The sequence below is a fragment of the Amblyomma maculatum genome, chromosome 4 (assembly GCF_055883805.1).
Source record: "Amblyomma maculatum isolate TAMU_Amacu chromosome 4, ASM5588380v1, whole genome shotgun sequence".
In the NCBI taxonomy this organism is placed as follows: Eukaryota; Metazoa; Arthropoda; class Arachnida; order Ixodida; family Ixodidae; genus Amblyomma; species Amblyomma maculatum.
The window spans coordinates 67,805,786-67,824,009 of NC_139347.1; the positions used below are offsets into that span (position 1 = coordinate 67,805,786).

Genomic DNA, 18,224 nt, shown 5'->3' on the forward strand with positions numbered 1-18,224 from the left:
TGAAGTTACGTCCGGCTGCTGGCATGGTGGATACTCTGAATGAAAGTAAGGAAAAATCTGTGTAAAAAGATGTACAAAACAGTTGGTTGCATCTTGATTGATTAAAGGACGGACTCATTGAAAAATTTAGTAATTTGTCAGTTCATCGAGCGCTTGGTGATTATTTATTTACTACTGCTTCCCCGATTGATCGACTGCATAGTTGATTTAGGGTCTTGATTGATTAAGTCATTCATTTCGCCCCCACCCTGTGCCTTAGGGCGCCTCCGTGTCCGCAGGCGCTGATGGACTCCCTGCACCGGCGGCCGTACGCGGCTCCCGAGCCGACTTGGCCCGAGAGCCCTCCGGAGCCGGCGCCGGCGGTGCCGCCGCGCAACGCATATGCCGAGCCGCCGAGTTACAGCGAGACTACGGGGCCCATGGTGCCCCCAGCCGCAAGCCGCGTCAACCCGCAGCTCATCATCGAGGCGCCGCCCGCGGCCACCACATCTTCGCTTGCGGCCGCGCTCACCCAGAGGCTGAGGCCCCGCAGCGGCTGGCAATGGGCCTGCCTGGCGCTGGCAGCCCTCGCCGCGACGCTGGCCGCCGCACTCGCCTACGTGGCGGCCGCGGGGCCCGCCGCAAAGCCATGTGTGCTGCTTGACGTGGCGGCCGAGAGCCTGTCGGCCTCGGCACCGCCGCCGCCTCCCCCGCACCACAGGCACAGCGGCGGTAACCAGCAGCCGCAGCAACCGCACCGTAGCCAAAATCACCAGAACCAGCAGCACCAGCAACAGCAAAACCCGCCGCAGCATCATCAGCCCGTTCGCGAGCCGTGTCGTCCACCCGCGCATGCGGACGCGTACGCCGAAGTGGAGCTGGGCGCCCGGCTCACCCACCACCTGGAGCCTCACGGCGCGTGGAACGTTCGCTTCGAGCAGCCCGAGGCAGCCTTCGTACGCTTCAACGTTACCGCGCCACAGGGAGCGCGGCTCGCCCTCCTGGCCAGGCGCAATGAGCCGCCTTCGCTGACCGCTCGCGACGTGGCCGAGGTGGTGGCCACCGCCGGGGGACATCGGTCGGCAGTCGTGAGTTGTGCGCCATCCTCCACGCGTTTCTGTCGCGCGGCGAGGCTCTGGGTCAGCCTTGCTCCAGCAGCCCGCTGATAGATCTTATCTGCGACTGATGGGCAGTGGCCAGTTTTGGCCGAGCAAATGCACGACTTAAGGCTGCATTAATGAACTGAAGAGCAAAATAGGACCGTGCAGAGATGACATCTGACGGAAAAAGAGGTTTTACTACAGACAAGAAAAGTACAAATGTCACACTTATATTACTAGGATTACTGCTACTCCGCAGTGGGGAAAGGCGAATAGTGAAGAATGTGCATTTCATCAGCAAGGAATGGCGCGAATAAATGGGCCAATGACAACGAACAAGCGCATGCTTATTGTTTCCTCGTTTTTCTGTATTTTTATATCTTTCGTGTCATTCCTTTTTCCCAAAGTTCATGCACCAACCCGCCAAAATGGCCACACTACCTACGAAAATATGCAATTGCAATGCATGCCAGCTACAAACAATAAAATGGGTTCAACAAGGGGCCTGCTGAGAGCTGAAATTAACGTACCCCACTCTTACAAAGTTAAAAGAAACAAGAACAATTCATCAAGCAAAAGCAAACGTAAATCAGAAAATAGACAATGCTGCCCTATGGAACATAATGCAAGAAAGTGGCGTTTCTTTCGAAATGGTACCAACCTAACACTGATAGTATATTGACCAAATGAAGTGCCCACTAATATCAGTTCATGATTAAATCTAAACGAGCATATTTCTGGCTCCTTCAAATGCGAAAACACCTCCAGGAGATTTTTCAGTTAGCAGGTCAGTTTTCAGTTAGCAACCTGCGAACTGAGGCGTCCCCCCTTTACCCTTGTTCAGTGCTCCTTCATACCGTGTAAACCGTGTCCATCTTCATCTCGTTCTACATGGATCCAAGAGATTTTGTACGATTAAAAGCTTCTCTGCCTCACAGCTAAAAATGCCATTACTACATGCATCGAGGTAAGTGAAACTCAAAATGATGGCAGGTTATGCGGATTTGCTGAACTCAGTAGAACCTAACCGCAATGAAAGAAACGTGCTGGTTTGTGAAGCGATCATTATGCGGATCAACACAGTGTGTCCCCAAAAATTTGTGTCTAGAGATTAAAATTACTGACATTCATTCGCTCAATGAAATTGTCAGTGGCAGCCTAGCGCAATTAAACAGGAGCAATGTTTATCGAATGTTGAGTGATTCATTCGAATCATGTAAGTCTTAAACTGCTGAAAATACGCGACTTGTCATTTTCAGTCAGTTTCGAAAGCAGTGCTTATCCGCGAAGGCTGTTGACGCAGTGCACGCGGGTTTGCGTAGCCATCGTCACTGTATCAACACGCACATGCGGCCATAATCGGGTTCTTCGCTCCGGTTACATGCCGTCCCTCAGAGAGAGAGAACTGGGAGATAACCTTCAGACTGGAGCCTTCCTTCCAGATGTTAAGATATTAATGGTTCCTTTGAAAACTGTAGACCTTTCTGCGCCCAGCTTGCGTGGTTTTAAAAGTTCAATCATATTTTTGAACAAGTCTTTAATGCAGGTGTCGAGTCCTTTTTCTAATGCTTTGGGTGCCCACAAGCAGCATTACAGCCAGGGTTGTAGAAGACCATTGCACGTTTAATCATAATGCGACAGTTCAAACACGCGCCATGTGTTGGTGACAAGTAGTGTTACATGCGTAAAGGCACTAAGGCACTAGAGCATGTTTGGCAACATCGTGCTTGCTAGGAAAAAAAAAATGGATTTTACGGTTGCGCATGCACAGGCCTGTAGGTTATATGCTGCGGTTTAAACCTCAATAAACTAGTTGTGAGTAGCGGCCGTGTTAACCTTCTTCTTTCTCTTTGTCCTGTCCTTTGAACTAAATGGGATTAACGTTATGTCACCTCCTTTGTGGTGAGTTCCGTGTCTCCCTCTTATGTGCTTTCTTGCGATGGTTCATGTCGCGCAACAGTATTACAATGTCACACTCCTGTGATATCGTAAATGCCTTCACGAAGCCAGCTTGGGCCGTTGTGGCATCATTTAACATGAATGATCTGTCTGAAAGGTAAAAAAAGATGCACATAAGGAATATGGCATGGTTAAATTACTCTTTTATATTTTGTATTCTCCAATGGAGAAACTTCTTGGCAGGCCCGCATTTGTACTGGAAAGAGAAATAATTTATTATTATTATTATTATTATTATTATTATTATTATTATTATTATTATTATTATTATTATTATTATTATTATTATTATTATTATTATTATTATTATTATTAGAAATCTCTCGCGGGGCTAGTTGCTAAAGGACTCATATGACCGAATATTTGTGCATCAATGGCTCGTTTGTCATCTGCCTCCTAGGCTCATTAGGTGCCGGAGTGTTACGAGCGCAGCCCGCGAGAGCTAGGGCCGCTGTCGGCGTTCAGAATGCATGTGGAACTACGTTGCGGAGCAGCATTAAGCACGTCTTTCGTTCTAAATTTCAACCCTTAACCCCCCCCCCCCCCACTAAAAAAAAGGGGGGGGGGGGAAGAAAAAAAACGTCATCGGTCTGACTTTCACCCACCGCAGGGCAAAGTTCTCCCTATACCGGGTGGAAGCCGGCCACTACTTTTTTTTATAGGTTTTTTGAAACAAGATGGCTTCAGCGGCGCAATAATTCCAGTGTTGGCAGGCATCAGACAATAGGGAAGTAATATTAACTAGCAGGCTTGTTCACCAATTTTTGATAATGAACTTTACAACTCATTACATTTAGGCGCCTAGTTCTAATTAGAGATTTCTAGCGCGCCATTAGCAATAACCATGCCCGTTTTTAGAACATCGAAAACGCCACTACCCTCGGAGCTGTGCTTCTCAACAAATTTTGGCTGCTTCGCACCAGAACGGCGCTTTCGAAAAACCCGCGCTCAGATGACCGCCGGCAGCGCCGTCGATATATGGCGCAAGGCCACATCACCTCTGTCCTGTCTGCGCTGCGATCCTCGCCGCTGCTTGCTGCTCCAGCTTACGCGGAACAAAGAAGGTCACGTGTACTTGTGCCAGTTATTGATGGCCCCATGGGCGGTGCTTTGAGCGCGAGTTTTTCGAAACCACGCGTATTTTGGTTCGATACAGCCAAAATTTGTTCAGCCACAGCGCCGACAGTAATGGCGTTTCCGGAATTGAACTGATATGGCTATTACTAATGGCGGGGTGCATAAAACTACATGCCTTACATTGTGTAATTTCTCGCTATAAGTGATCCATCGACAGGGTGTGACGTCGCTGATGCAGGCTTTTTTTCTCGAACGAGGCTCTCACGCTATTGCATAAAATAGGATATGGTGTTGCCTCAGATACCGGCGTCGGTATGACGTCTAGCCAGTGTTCACATGATGAGTGCTTTTGTCTCCATTTATTGGACCGCGGCCGCGCACCTTCCTTCGCAGCTGGAAGAAGTGGACCTAATTCACTTTCTGGAGCCCGGCACGTGGTTCCTGTCGGTGATCAACGACGACCCTCTGCCGGTGTCGCTGGCGCTGCAGCCGGCCGTGGCGCGGGACGTGCCCACCAGCTGCCCGAGCCAGTGTCACGGCCACGGCAGCTGCCGGCTGGGCCAGTGCCACTGCTTCCCCGGTTACATCGGGCTGGACTGCGCCGACAGCGTCTGCCCCGTGCTGTGCAGCGGACATGGGCGACTGGTGCAGGGCCGCTGCCGCTGCGAGCCCGGCTGGAAGGGCGCCGAGTGCGCCGTGCGTGACGACCTCTGCGAGTTGCCCGACTGCTCAGGCCACGGCCGATGCGTCCGCGGCCGTTGCGTCTGCGAGCCGGGCTTCGGAGGCGAGCATTGCGAGCGTCCCGACTGCCCGGATCCCGAGTGCGGCTCCCGTGGCGCCTGCGTGCAGGGACGCTGTTGGTGCCGGCCTGGGTGGCGCGGTGCGAACTGCAGCGACGCCGATGAGCGGCTCAGCCGCTGCCTGCCGGACTGCTCGGCGCACGGCGTGTACGACTTGGAGCGGGAGACGTGCGTCTGCTTCGAGCAGTGGACCGGCGATGACTGCAGCCGAGGTGCGCATCGCTGTCGTCGTGGGCGCGCGCACGGGCGGGACAACAAATGCTGCTTGAAGAAATCGTAGTCGCAGTAAATTTGCACTCTGAATATGCCTGAGCGGCACCCCCGGGGAAGCGATGAAAAAGATATTGAGAGTAGGTAGAAAGAAAAATAGGCGTCGTAGTGGAGGGCCCCACAGTAGTTTCGACTCCCTGGAGCCCTCTAACGTTCTATAGAACCCGGTGCTACCGCTGACTACGGATCGAGGCCATAAGTGTAGAATGTAAAGAATACAAATATTGAGGATCGGCACTCCAAGATCCTAGAGAGCTTAGCGGTATCACCAAAAGTAATACGCATATTAGTTTTACTTTGCCAACACTCATACATACATTTGGAGTGCCTTTAGGAGTAACCTGAATAAATAAATAAACAAATAAATAAATAAAATTGGGTAATTGATGACTGCAAAGTAAGAACAACGAAAAATATAGATGTAGCATTATGAGACTGGAAGGGAGGATTATGGGGAGTATGGGAGCTTACCCGAATTAATAACAGTTTAGCTGAAATCAAGAAAAAGAAGAAATGGGTATCGGTGGAGCATGCATTGTGAAGGCAAGATAACCGGCGGCGACAGAAAGTTTGGTGATTGGATGAGATTATGAAGTTCACGAGGAAAAGATGGTGGCTGTAACCACGTGGCTAATCGAATAGATATGAGAGAGGCCTCTGTCTCGTATCGGGCGTGTATAGTAACGCTGATGATGACGGTTTTTTGCGGGTACCATGCACTCTGAACAAGAATTACCCTATAAGTAAAAACAGAGAACATGCACTCCCTGATAGGAGTGGGGTATACCCCTCAAGTCCTGAGGCATATTTTAATCACTAAATATAACGTTCTAATAGTAATGATGTACGTAATGTTACACTGTTTGCAACAGAAGCACATTACCGCCTCGAATCATATTCACTTCGTGTGATTAGCAATGGAAGTAGACTATTAACTGGGGCACGTGAGGTTTAATGTTAGCAACTAAAGTTCATTTAAACCTCATCTAAAACTAGGAACTTCTAGAGTTTCCACATGCTTGGAAGTCAGAATCTGATATCGCTGCCGATCACAGGTATTGTGTAACTTTAGTGGGAAAAAACTACCGCAGAGCATTGTCAGCATTCAGCCAACTAAATCCCGGCTTAAAGATCTAACCCCTAAACCATTTTCCTTGCATAAATGTTTTATACTACTACTACTAATGCTACATGCGCTACTTTTTTGTAATAGGGAATAAGCTAGAGAGCATGTTACTCTCTTTTTACTCCTGTATAGATTTACTGGGATGCAGGGTTGCCACAGCTGACGCAGCACTTGTCTATTTGAAAGTCAGTGGCAAAGTGCTGCAGTGGCCGCAGCTGTGGTGGTGATGATGACGACAACGATGACATCGCACACCGAATGGTGATGTCGACATTTCGCCTCCACCGACTGCAAGTCCCGGCGTCAACACTCGCTCATGTGCCCACTTGTCTAAGAGTCAAACGCTGATTCCTCTGAGCACCGCGGTACGTGGTTGCTAGGTTGGGAGGCCGAATGAGGAGCTAGTGTGCGATAGAGGGCGTTTAGTCTGCCTATAATGAGAGCCCTTATTTTGTTAATCATGACAACACTGCCTCTACTACCGTCCGCCACAAGCACTGATGGAGGGTGAGAAAAACATTAGAGGGCTCTTAATTACATTGCGTATTGATGATGTGATAGCAACAATGTCTGAAGTCTATTCGGTTTGCTTCTGCACCCACATTGCTGCTGGCGGCATACGCCTGTGCAGCCACCGATGTAGCGACATTCCGCCGTAGCCGCCCTCTCCACCTGCCGGATTTTCCCCTCACTAGACACATATGTGGACGCTTGTGGCGTTGATTCCGGCTCCATTCGTGCAACAGCTAACTACTAACAGTATATGGCAGGTGGCGGTTCTTCTGGGAAGCCAACACTGGGTCGGCTGATGACGTCACCATTCTGTCATAACGTCGTAACCTATCTCAGCCAGCCAGAATTAAGTGACGGCTGAAACAATAAAGTGGTGTGATCTGCATATATGACAAGCTTCGTTTCGTTGTCTACAAGTGTCATGTCATTCATGTTTGTGCTGAAAAGAAAAAAGCTTCATTGCGGAACGCCTGACAAAAAAGTTTTGAGTGATACCGAGAATCATATCATTCAATGTACTGTTGCAAGCAGCACCTAAGGTATATGAAAGCGTGAAGAATTCCGCACGAAAACCATATACTTATAAATTTTTCGCTACTAACGTACGACTTGATCTATACGTGGGAGAACGGAAAACAGCGGAGTAGAGAGGAAAGACTTTCGCCAGTAATAAAAAGCCTCGAGCTCATCTACGGCGAACGCAGCCCATTAAAAAGAGATAGATATAAATGTGCGAATTTTTGAGCATGTCTACTTTTGCTTATGGCATCATTTATGTTGGGAAGGAGAACGGGGAAGATAGGGACTGGGAATGGAAGAGAAGGCCCATTTAGATATGGAATCCTGCAGTAGCGCCTCATGGACGTAACTCCGTGCACGCGCAGCCAAGTGCGAGCTCGACTGTGGGCCCCGGGGTCGCTGCGAGGAGGGCCGCTGCACTTGCGAGCCGGGCTGGACGGGTGGCCGGTGCGAGCTGCGCGAGTGTGACCAGCGCTGCCTGCAGCATGGCCAGTGCAACAACGGCACCTGCGTCTGCATCCAGGGATGGATGGGCCAGCACTGCACGCTAGGTACTGCGTTGTTCTAACTGTAGTGTGGGCTGCGGCGCTGAGGTCTGCCGCTCCCTCGCAGACGGCTGCCCCGAAGGGTGCCACAGCCACGGCCAGTGCGTGCGGGAGGGCGCCGAGCGCTGGCACTGCGCATGCCTGGCTGGTTGGGCGGGCCGCGATTGCAGCGTGCCCCAGGAAACGCAGTGTAGCGACAAGGCTGACAATGACAAGGACGGCCTGGTCGACTGCGCGGACAGCGAGTGCTGTTACCGGCCCGAGTGCGCAGAGAGCCTGCTCTGCCTGTCATCGCCGGAGCCGCAGGACATCCTGCTGCGCAAACAGCCGCCCGCAGTGACGGCCTCCTTCTACCAGCGCATGAAGTTCCTCATCGAGGAGGACAGCGTGCAGAGCTACTCGCACCGAGACGAGTACTCCGAGAGGTCAGTGCGCGGCGCCCGTCTGTCTGTCTCGTCCCTGTGGTGGTCACACGGAGTCTCTATGTCTGTCCTGTGTGTGTGTGCGGCGGCGCGCCGCCAGCGTGCCGCGCCCTGACTGTTGGCTTGTCCCCTCCCCCCTCGCAGCCAGTTCTGGAGCGCCTTCGCCAAGAGGTGAGTGCGCGCCCGCGGGGCTGCCGTCTGGCTGGTGTCCTGTCCTGTCTCTGTCTCGCTCCGTGTTGACCCCATAGGCCCCCAGGTCGCCTGCCGCTGGGGGCGCGTGTGTCTATTGTCCTCCCGTCCCTAAATACCCTGTCCCGGCATCAGCCAGGGCCCGCGGGCGTCTCACACTGGCGCGCCCTTTCCAGCCGAGTGTCAGTGATTCGCGGAAGAGTCACCGGCAAGGAAGGCAACGGCATCGTCGGCATCCGAGTCAGCGTCGCCACGGACCCGCAGTTCGGCTTCACATTGACCCGCAACGACGGCTGGTGAGCAGCGACGCGCGCGACGTGGCCCGCGCACCGATGACGCCGCGCCCTCCGACCGCGCAGGTTCGACATCCTGGTCAACGGAGGAGGCGCGGTAACGCTCCAGTTTCAGCGCAACCCGTTCCACCCTATCAAGCGCACAGTACTTGTGCCCTGGAACAGCATCGTGGTCATGGGCCATGTGGAGATGGCTGTGCTGGGGGGCGAACCGGCCGACGAGGGCGGTCGGCGGTTGCAGCAGGCCGCCTGCGAGGCCCACTCGTACCAGCGCATGCGGCCTGTCCTCTACCAGAGCGCGCGGCCGTCCGGAGGCTGCGGTGGCTCCGCTGTACTGGCGGAGAGCCGCGAGCTGCAGGAGACGCTTCAGGTGCCGGGATCGGGACTCCAACTCGTGTACCGGAGTGGCCAGGTGCAGGGGTACCTGGCGACACTGCATCTACGCTTGACGCCGTCCACCATTCCACCGGAACTTCGCCTGGTGCACCTGCGCATCGTGGTCGAGGGAATCCTGTTCGAGAGGACCTTCGAGGCGGATCCAGACATCGAGTACTCATTCGCATGGAACAAGCGAAACGTCTACAAGCAGAAGGTGTACGGGCTGGCACGCGTACTTGTCTCACTGGGCTACGAGTACAGCTCTTGTGAGCAGCCCATCTGGACAACGCAGTCGACCACGTTGCCGGGCCACGACATGGATGTGTCTGAACTTGGAGGCTGGAACCTCGACGTTCACCATCGCTACAATTTCCAGCAAGGCGTGCTGCAGAAGGGTGATGGGTCAGCATTGTACCTGGCACAGGCGCCGCGCGTCATGGCCCTGTTGGCCGGCACGGGCGAGCCACGACCGGTACTCTGCAGTGCAGCCGAGTGCAACGGAGGCCCCGCGCGCCTCCAACGGCTGCTGGCACCCTCGGCTCTGGCTGCGGGGCCCGACGGAAGCGTCTACTTGGCCGACCTGAACCTGGTACGTCGTGTGACTCCTGAAGGCCAGCTGTACACCGTGCTGCGGCTGCGTGGCGCTGGCGACGCGTCGTGCCAGCTCACGCTCAGCCCCACCGACGGCCACCTGTACGTGTCCGATCCTGAACGACACCAAGTGCTACGAGTCCACTCGCTTGACAAGGTCGATGACCCGGACTCCAACTTTGATGTGGTCGTGGGAAGTGGGGAGCGCTGCTTACCCCGTGACAATTGCGGAGACGGCAGGCCTGCCCTAGAAGCCAAGCTCGCCTATCCGAAAGGTATGTAAGTGCATGCAGGTTTGATCCCTCGGGAAGTTAATCATTCCATTTTGTGCACATAGGACTGGCCGTGGCAGTGGACAACAGCTTGTACGTGGCCGACGGCAGCAGCATCCGCGTCGTTGACAGCCGTGGCATTATCGACACTCTGCTTGGCGATCCACGAGGCCGAAGGCGCTGGCGACCTTTCCCTTGCGCCGGTGCGTTGCCTGTTTCAGAAGCCAAACTGCGCTGGCCCACCGAGTTGGCCATCAACCCTCTCGACAACTCTCTGCACTTCATTGACGACCACATGGTACTTCGGCTGACAGTCGACCAGCGTCTATTGGTGGTCGCGGGCCAACCCGTCTACTGTCCCACTGGCGAACAAGACCAAGGCAGCCAGCTAGGGGCATTAGTGAGCTTTGCTTTCGGTCCCACTGGTGAGCTGTATGTGGCAGAAGTGGACGAGGCCGACCGGCAGACCGTGCGTGTCCTCTCTCCCGATGGCACACTCACTCTCTTCGCCGGCTGCCAGCAACGAGAGGGCTGCCGCGCGCCAGGCAACGCCACACTGGCCGTGGAGAGCGATCTGCGCGCCGTAGCTGCGCTGGCAGTCACCAGCGACGGCGTGGTGCACGTCGCCGACCTCGGTCGCCGGCAGGTGTTCTCGGCGCTGCCCTACCTTCCGGAACCTGACGAACAGCAGGAGTACCAGATTGCCCAGCCTGACAGCCACGAGTTGTTCGTGTTCAACAAATACGGCCAGCACGTGGTTACTCGCAGCCTTCTCACAGGGAAGGCCAAGTACACTTTCCTGTACAACGTGAATACCAGCTTCGGCAAGCTGAGCGCCGTCACGGACACGTCCGGAAACAAGGTGCGTAGAGCTTGCTTGCGTATATAAGCGCACATTTGAACGCTGCTAAGTGAACACTGCTTCGTATTGCAGGTGGCGTTCCTGCGTGACTCGGCCAACAGCCTGCACACAATCGAAACAGCCCGGGGCCACAAATGTCGTGTGCACGTGGCACAGGACAAGCTCCTCGAGTCGTTCGTTGACCCCGATGGCCTGCAGACACATTTCCTGTACGGTTCCGGTGGCCTGCTGGCCAGTCGATACGACGCCACCGGTGCCACCTTCCACTATGCCTATGACGAGGCCGGCCGGTTAAGCCAGCTGGTGACGCCCAGTGGATTGGTGCGCCGATTGCTGTTCACACTGGCACCGTCCGGCGCAGCCTCGGTGAGCGTCGAGGACTTGCTCGAGGTAACCACCGTGCGGCCAGGCAGCGTGGTGTGCAGCCGTGGAAGCCTGGCTACGGAGACGACGACGGTGCGGCCCTATGGCGGCCTGCTCCTCTCCACCCCATGGAAGACGGTCGCGCTTGTTTGGGAGGCCGGACCTCATCGCGTCCTCGAGCACATGCTGCCTGTGCAAGCCGGTATGTTCCCGGTGCCTCTGCGCCAGACACTGCTTTGGGATGGCAAACCAAGCGACCGCCGCCTGGAGTGGCGCTATGAGCTCAAGCTGGCCAAAGGTGCCATCTCAGCAGTGGAGCGTGCGCTGCTGGTCAACGGCAGTCAGTACCTGACGGCCGAGTACGATTGGGTGGCCGCGCGAGAGATCATCTACAACGGATCACGACGCCCGCTGCTCGTCGTACAGTACGACAGCTTCGCTCGTCCAGTACAGTGGCTCCCCACTGGCGGTGCCCGGCTGCCGTTGAACGCCGCTTACGACAGGTTGGGCCGACCTAGCGGCTGGCAGCGCGGACCGCTCTCGCAAACACTTGCTTACGATCGGCTCGGCCGCATGGTCGAGGTGCGTGCAGCCGACAACAGTGCACTGCGCTATGCCTACGAGTCCGGCGCCAGCCAGCCCAGCCGTGTGCTGCTGCCTAGCGGCCGCGCGTTCGCATTTGGTTACGACGAGCATGGCGGCCTGGAGCACGTCCGAACACCACGCGACGGTGCGCGCCATGCCTTCCTGCTGCTAGCATCGATCGGCTTCTATCGGCTCAGCTACACGGCACCGGGAGGCGCAGGGGCCTACGTGCTGCACCTCGACGACAGGGGTCTGCCCCTGCTGCGAATATTCCCGGGAGACAGGGGCCGCGTACTGTACCGCTACAACGCACTCGCACAGCCTACCGAAGTCGTCTTTGGGGGCGGCAAGGTACAACGCAACTACTCATCGTCAGGCCTGGTGCGTGCCGAAAGCTGGAGTGAAGAAGACGTGCAAGTGCGCCACGAGTACTTTTACGATGGGCCTCTGCTGAGCCAGTGCGTGGCACGCTTCTACAGCCAGTTCCAGCTGACCACGGCGCACTTCCAGTACCGCTACGACGCGCGGCTACGGCTGCGCGCGCTGGGAGTGCGTGTCGGGACGCTCCAGTTCCCCGAGACCGAGCTTCAGTTCTCAGAGGGCGGCCGCCTGGTGCAGCTGGACGCATTTCGGCTCACGCGCGACGGTCCGGCCGGTAATGAAACGCTTTCGGATGGCACCGCCGCATTCGGCCGCCAGTTGGATCCTCTTGGCCGACTCCAACAGTCCACGCTGCGCGTCGGCGACAAGGAGCTTTTCCGCATGGAGCTGCAGTACGACTCGCGCGGCGGTGTGGCCCAGACGAGGACGCTGATGCGGCTCGCCGGGGGCGTCCAGCTTCGCACTCACAACTTCTCGTACGACGCCGACGGCCAGCTGACCGAGATGCTGGGCAAGGACCACTGGCGTTTCAGCTACGACGCCGGGGGGAACATCGTCACCATGCAGTACATGGGTAACAAGATAGAGATTCTGCATGACGCAGGTGACCATGTGCTGCGGTTTGGTGAAACGCCGTTTGTAGTCGACGGCCGCGGATTCGTGGTGCAGCGTGGTGAAGAACGCTTCGCGTACAACACTCGCGGCCAACTGGTGCGCGCCCAGCGGGCCCGGCGCGGCCGCTACGAAGTACGTTACTTCTATGACGCGCGTGGTCGCCTTGCCATGCGTAAGGACCATCTGGGCAACCTGACGCAATTTTTCTACGCCGACCCGGCTCGGCCGACGCTCGTCACGCACGTGTACAACAACGCGGACGGGCGCGGCATGACGCTGCTGTACGACGAGCGCGGCTTCCTGGTGCAGCTGCGCGTCAATAGAGACTCATTCTACGTGGCCTGCGACCAGGCGGGTAGCCCGACGCTCGTCTTCGACCGCCATGGGGACGCTCTCAAGGAGGTGTACCGAGGTCCTTACGGACACATCATTTACGACTCTGCGCCCCTTCTTTACGTGCCAGTGGACTTTCGTGGCGGCATCCTGGACCCGCTCACGGGACTGGTGCACTTCGGCGAGCGTATCTACGATTCACTCATGGGTCGTTGGATGACGCCACAGTGGGAGCGCGCGCTGCGCCTGCATGACGTGCGAGACCTGCATCTCTACCAATTCAACCGCAACGACCCAGTTAACCTTCATCCCGACCGGCCAGCCGGAGACGCCGCCCAGGGTAAGTTGTGCATGCGCGTGACCGCAAGGTGTAACATTCTACATTATTTACAGTTCTACATTATTTACAGTTCTACATTATTTTAACAGTTCTTCACAGTTCTACATTATTTCTGAGTATCCCCTTTAGCCATTGGCTAACGACACATCACACCCCGCGTTCGCTCTTCGCTATTCGCTGAAGGCCACGGTGCAGCATCGTTTCATGCAATGGCGGATAATTCAAAAGTGAAATCATTTGGGGAAATGATAATAGATGGAACAAGCTGGTTCCGAAAGATTTGCGTTATGTTGCGTATTTCGCTTTCTATGAATGAGCTATAGCGAAGAAGGTATTGGTTTGGTTGTTTGGGTGGCAAGACATTGATTATAAATAAACTACAGGGAACACATTCCCCTTTTGGGGCTGCCCACATACGCTAACATAAGACCGAATAACTCTGCTGTAACCTTAATCGCATTTTATGAGGAAGAAATCGAATGCATGCGTACACAAGACCCGTAACGTGTTTAGCCGAAATCGATACTGTGTACCAGTGATTGCCTCTGATAGCGTCAAGATAGGGAGTGACACAGTACCGAAACAGTTCCAAACATCACCAGAAGGACCTTCGGTGTCTGGGAGCATGTGGTATCGTCCGCTCAGTAGCTCTTTTAATTGATTAATATCTGATGGTGAAGGTTTATGCATGAAGCGCATACCGTGCGGTAACCGACATATACCAGCAAGGAAGAGTTTAAGCTAGTGATTTATACATTATATTTGTGTACTCTTGCGATTCGAATTCTATTCCCCAATTCGGCCAGTTGCCTCCTAGCCACCAATGGTGGCTAGCCACAGCCCTAGCCACCATTCGTAACCAGCTCGAGTGTATCTAGGAACCCAAGAACGTCAAAAGCCTTCTGCAGTAATTAAGTGATCATCCACGAAACTCATCCATTAGCGTTATCTTGAAGGACATGATGAAAAGTTCTGAGATAGTACGTGGTCATCGTGTAGAGGCGACAACTTGCTCGGGTATTCGCATAACGGTGGTATACCAGGTCTGGTCACAAAATTTCCGCTACGGTAATGAATATACAGGGCATAGACAAGCGGGGCGAATGTCACAATATTTAAAGTGGGACGCTTCATGTGGGTGCCACATAGGAGCGGTTATTCCGCGTTCACATCTGAGCGTCGTACGACACCAGTCGTCTTGCTCGTGAGTTTATTCTTTACTCGTACTTCGAGAAAACAGAGTAAAAGGTGCGTGAACTTCCGCCATTTCTTCTTTCTTTGTTTGTAAATTTTCGTTTCAAATAATGAAGAAATTAAAATTCAGGTCTTTTTGAAAAACGTTTCGCTTGCCGTGATTTTTTTTTGGGGGGGGGGCGGGTGCAGCCGTGCATTTCGCCGCAGAACATGACGTGACATCGCTAGCATGCTTTGGACGTTCGCAGAGCTTCCCGACTGGGTGGAAAGCCAGGGCCTGGGGCTTTCCGGCCTGGGCCTGTCCGGCTGGCCGCCGTGGGACGAGCAGCAGCGCCACCAGTACCACGACACCGAGACATCGGCGCTGCCGTGGCGGCTGCCGGCCGTGTCCGGTGAAGCTTGCGCAGCCCGGCGGCGGCTGCGCGGCTTTGCGCAACTCTCCAGCGTCGAGCCTTCGGCACTAGGAAGGCGCAGACCCCAGGAGGGGCTGCTTCCACGCCGCCTGAGCCGCGCCGCGGCGCCGTTCGGTCGCGGCCTCAGTGTGTCTCGTGTCGAGGGGCGCGCAGTGGTGCGCTCGGCAGAGCGCGCCGACCCAATCCGGCGCGACGTGTTCACATCGGTGTTCAACAACTCGCACCTGGTAGACCTGCACCCGGTGCTGCAGGGCCGCGACGCCTTCTACTTCGTCAAGGACAGTGCGTGGCGCTTCCACGAGGACGTGACGCAGCTGCAGAGGCTGGGCGCCGCCGTCAACACTACTGTTCACCAGGGCGACGTGTCCGACGTGCGGCTGCACACGCCGCACGCCGTGCTCAACCTGCGCTACGGGGCTCCGCCCGACCGCGAGCGCCAGCGCATCCTGTGGCACGCCAAGAAGCACGCGCTCAGCCAGCGCTGGGCGCACGAACGACAGCTGCTGCTCGCCGACCCGCACGGCGCTGCCGCCTGGAGCGACCAGGACAAGGAGCACATTTTGCGGGCCGGGTCGGCGCCCGGCTACCGCGCCGACTACTTCCATCCCGTGGACGCGTACCCGGAACTGGCCGACGACCCGTCCAACCTGGTGTTTCGCAAACTGAGCTGATACGCCGCCGTGCGCACAGCAGATCACCACTACTCGCAACGAAGGCCGCCGCGTGTGGTACGACAGTGCGCGGGACGCGGAATCAGTGTTGTTGTAATAAAGACAAATGCTTGCCTCTCCGTGCCTGGCGCCGACCCGCGAGCCGCTGTTTTCCCAGAGCTTGAATGCGTTGATGAAGCGAAGAAGCCGCGCGCCAGACTGTGTCCCGCGGACGATGCGTGTCGCCGCCTTACGAGCTATACCGCGGGGCACCGCTCCTCATCGTGCTTGTGTACATCCCGCGCGTCGCAATAATGCCCGTTTCTTAACTCAGAGCTATAGGGAGGGAGAGGGGACCGGGAATAAAAGTTGTAATCCGCACGACGTCCTCAGCCTTTGCTACATCTGGTGCACGACGCTGTTAACGCCACGCTGTCTTCCCTGCACTTCCGATGGGAAAATGATCAACGCTGATATTTCACTCGGCGTTCTCAAAATCTTCCGCAGCAGTCACGGTGGCCTCTTTCTCGTCTCTACTAGAAGTCCCAGCTAAAACGAACAGAAATTAAAAACAAACGCAAAGTTTCCTTGTGAACTGAAGGAAGTAAATCAGTTTAAGAATTGTGTAAAGTATCGATTAGTGTTTTTTTTTTTTTTTTTTTTAACTGTTCGCCCACTTGAATAATACGTATCGAACATCACGATACCGGTCCGACTAAGATGCTCCTGACGACGTAGCTTTAGCGTAGCACTTGTTATTCAGCAAAAATGAACGCCCGCAGAGTTAAAAAATTACAGCGCAACAGGAATTTCTGTGAGATTACTTCAGATGAGGTATAAAATGAATAAATCAAGCTGTTTTTTCAGTGTCCCTTTACTTCATTCATTTGTTCTTTCCTGTCTCCGGAAGCCACGCCTTCGTACAAAATGCATGAAAGGTACCTGCCGTGCTATGGTCTTTTTAATGTATACCCCCCGCCAGGGGTGGCTCAAATGGCAGCCACTCTCCTGTTTCGCAGTTATCCACTCTTCTCTTCCAGCTTCATGATAACCACTTCTTGGAATATTTCCCATGCTAGCCACCCTCAGGCGAAACCGAGCTATGACGCCCTATGAAGGCCGCTCAAATTCTTTTGTGCATAACTTGGGAATGGGGTTGAAGATGTTCGGGGCCATACTTTTGAAACAAGATATGGCACATTGGCCAGGGAGAAAAAGAAGAGAGGACGTAATAAGAATGAACGGCTTGAAAATGGGAGAATTAGAATGAAAGGTGCCTCGATGCGCGCGCGTGCCTCTATGTTAGAAGCGGTTTAATTGTGGTTGAACCGAGTTAAGCGAGCGATAACTCAGTTTTGCATGGTGTTGCGAGGTAGTTTGTTTTCGGATTCTACTAGTACGTACGTTGTAGTGTTAAGTTCAATTTTAATCACAATTAAGGAATTAACAGTGATTAATGAAAGCCTAGTATAATGCTATCGCACTCGATATAAGATAACCAGCGATTTATTACCTGATATTGTCGCGTAAAGTTCAAATTCTAATCACCATTATTAATCAATGGTAATTAAGAGCTACAGTGAGTCCAGTGTTATTATGCTCGACATTACCTATCCAACGATATTTGGCTCAATGCTGTAGTGTAAGGTACAATTTTTAATCACATTTAACTATAGTAGGGCAGAACCGGTAACCAGAAAGGCTTCAGCAGTGGTCTACTTTTTTTCACGGAGAAATTGCGTATGGTGGTTACTGCAGACGAATTGTATCCGACTATAATTAATGGTGATTGCATAAAACCTACAATTAAACCAGTGCATTTATACTCTACATAAGACAGATATATATGGCGATGTTTAGCGTAAAGTTGAATTTTTATCACAATTAACCGATTAACTGTGATTAGTTACGAAACGTAATAATAAAACTCAATTAAACATGACATTATAGCTACCCAACGATATAACACTTGTGTTTCTATGGCTTGACTCGAAGGTATGACACTGAGACTGAGCTGAAGGTCAAACGACGCAGTCCGCCGGTACTCGACTTTTGCACTGAGTAGAGCTTTCGCTCTAAAACCAATCAAGCTAAATATTTTGGTGACGCGTAACAGGCAGCAGGGTCAATCGCAGCTCGCGTTTGGGACGTTCTCGAAACGGTGTGACGCGAAATGCTAATATAAGAGCAAATTTTCAGGCTAGAAGAGCTTCCTTACATAAAAGAGTAGGCATCAGTGAGAAGCATAGGAGTGCGACAGAACTAAAAAATTAGTTGTGGTTTAGCTCTGGTTAACTTTAGTTGAATTGCGAAAGCAACGGCCGAGGCTTCTTTTGTCTGCTACATTATTCCCCTATCACGCCCTATCAGTGTAAAGAGCTACATTATTGGGGACACTTAAGCTCATCCTTTAAGGGTATGATGAGAGAGCGTAAGCTACCAGCCCACATATAAA

General features: G+C 53.8%; 1 protein-coding gene across 1 annotated transcript; it reads left to right on the forward strand.

Annotated features, from left to right (window-relative positions):
* Positions 1–284: 284 nt before the first annotated feature.
* LOC146191297 (teneurin-m-like) lies at positions 285–16,636 on the forward strand. Its single transcript, XM_084599907.1, has 10 exons — positions 285–1,067; positions 4,509–5,127; positions 7,709–7,894; positions 7,956–8,313; positions 8,455–8,481; positions 8,676–8,795; positions 8,859–10,036; positions 10,099–10,895; positions 10,968–13,512; positions 14,955–16,636. Exons 1-10 carry the CDS (start codon positions 285–287, stop codon positions 15,788–15,790), a joined length of 7,449 nt encoding a protein of 2,482 aa, XP_084456033.1. The 3' UTR covers positions 15,791–16,636.
* Positions 16,637–18,224: the final 1,588 nt, after the last annotated feature.

What these genes read in the sequence shown, in the direction of transcription:
- LOC146191297 (XM_084599907.1), top strand. Translation starts at nt 285, where the DNA reads ATGGACTCCCTGCACCGGCGGCCGTACGCGGCTCCCGAGCCGACTTGG. An exon ending in CGGCGATGACTGCAGCCGAG is followed by an intron (nt 5,128 to 7,708) that starts GTGCGCATCGCT and finishes GTGCACGCGCAG; the next exon opens with CCAAGTGCGAGCTCGACTGT. An exon ending in CGAGACGAGTACTCCGAGAG is followed by an intron (nt 8,314 to 8,454) that starts GTCAGTGCGCGG and finishes CCCCCCTCGCAG; the next exon opens with CCAGTTCTGGAGCGCCTTCG.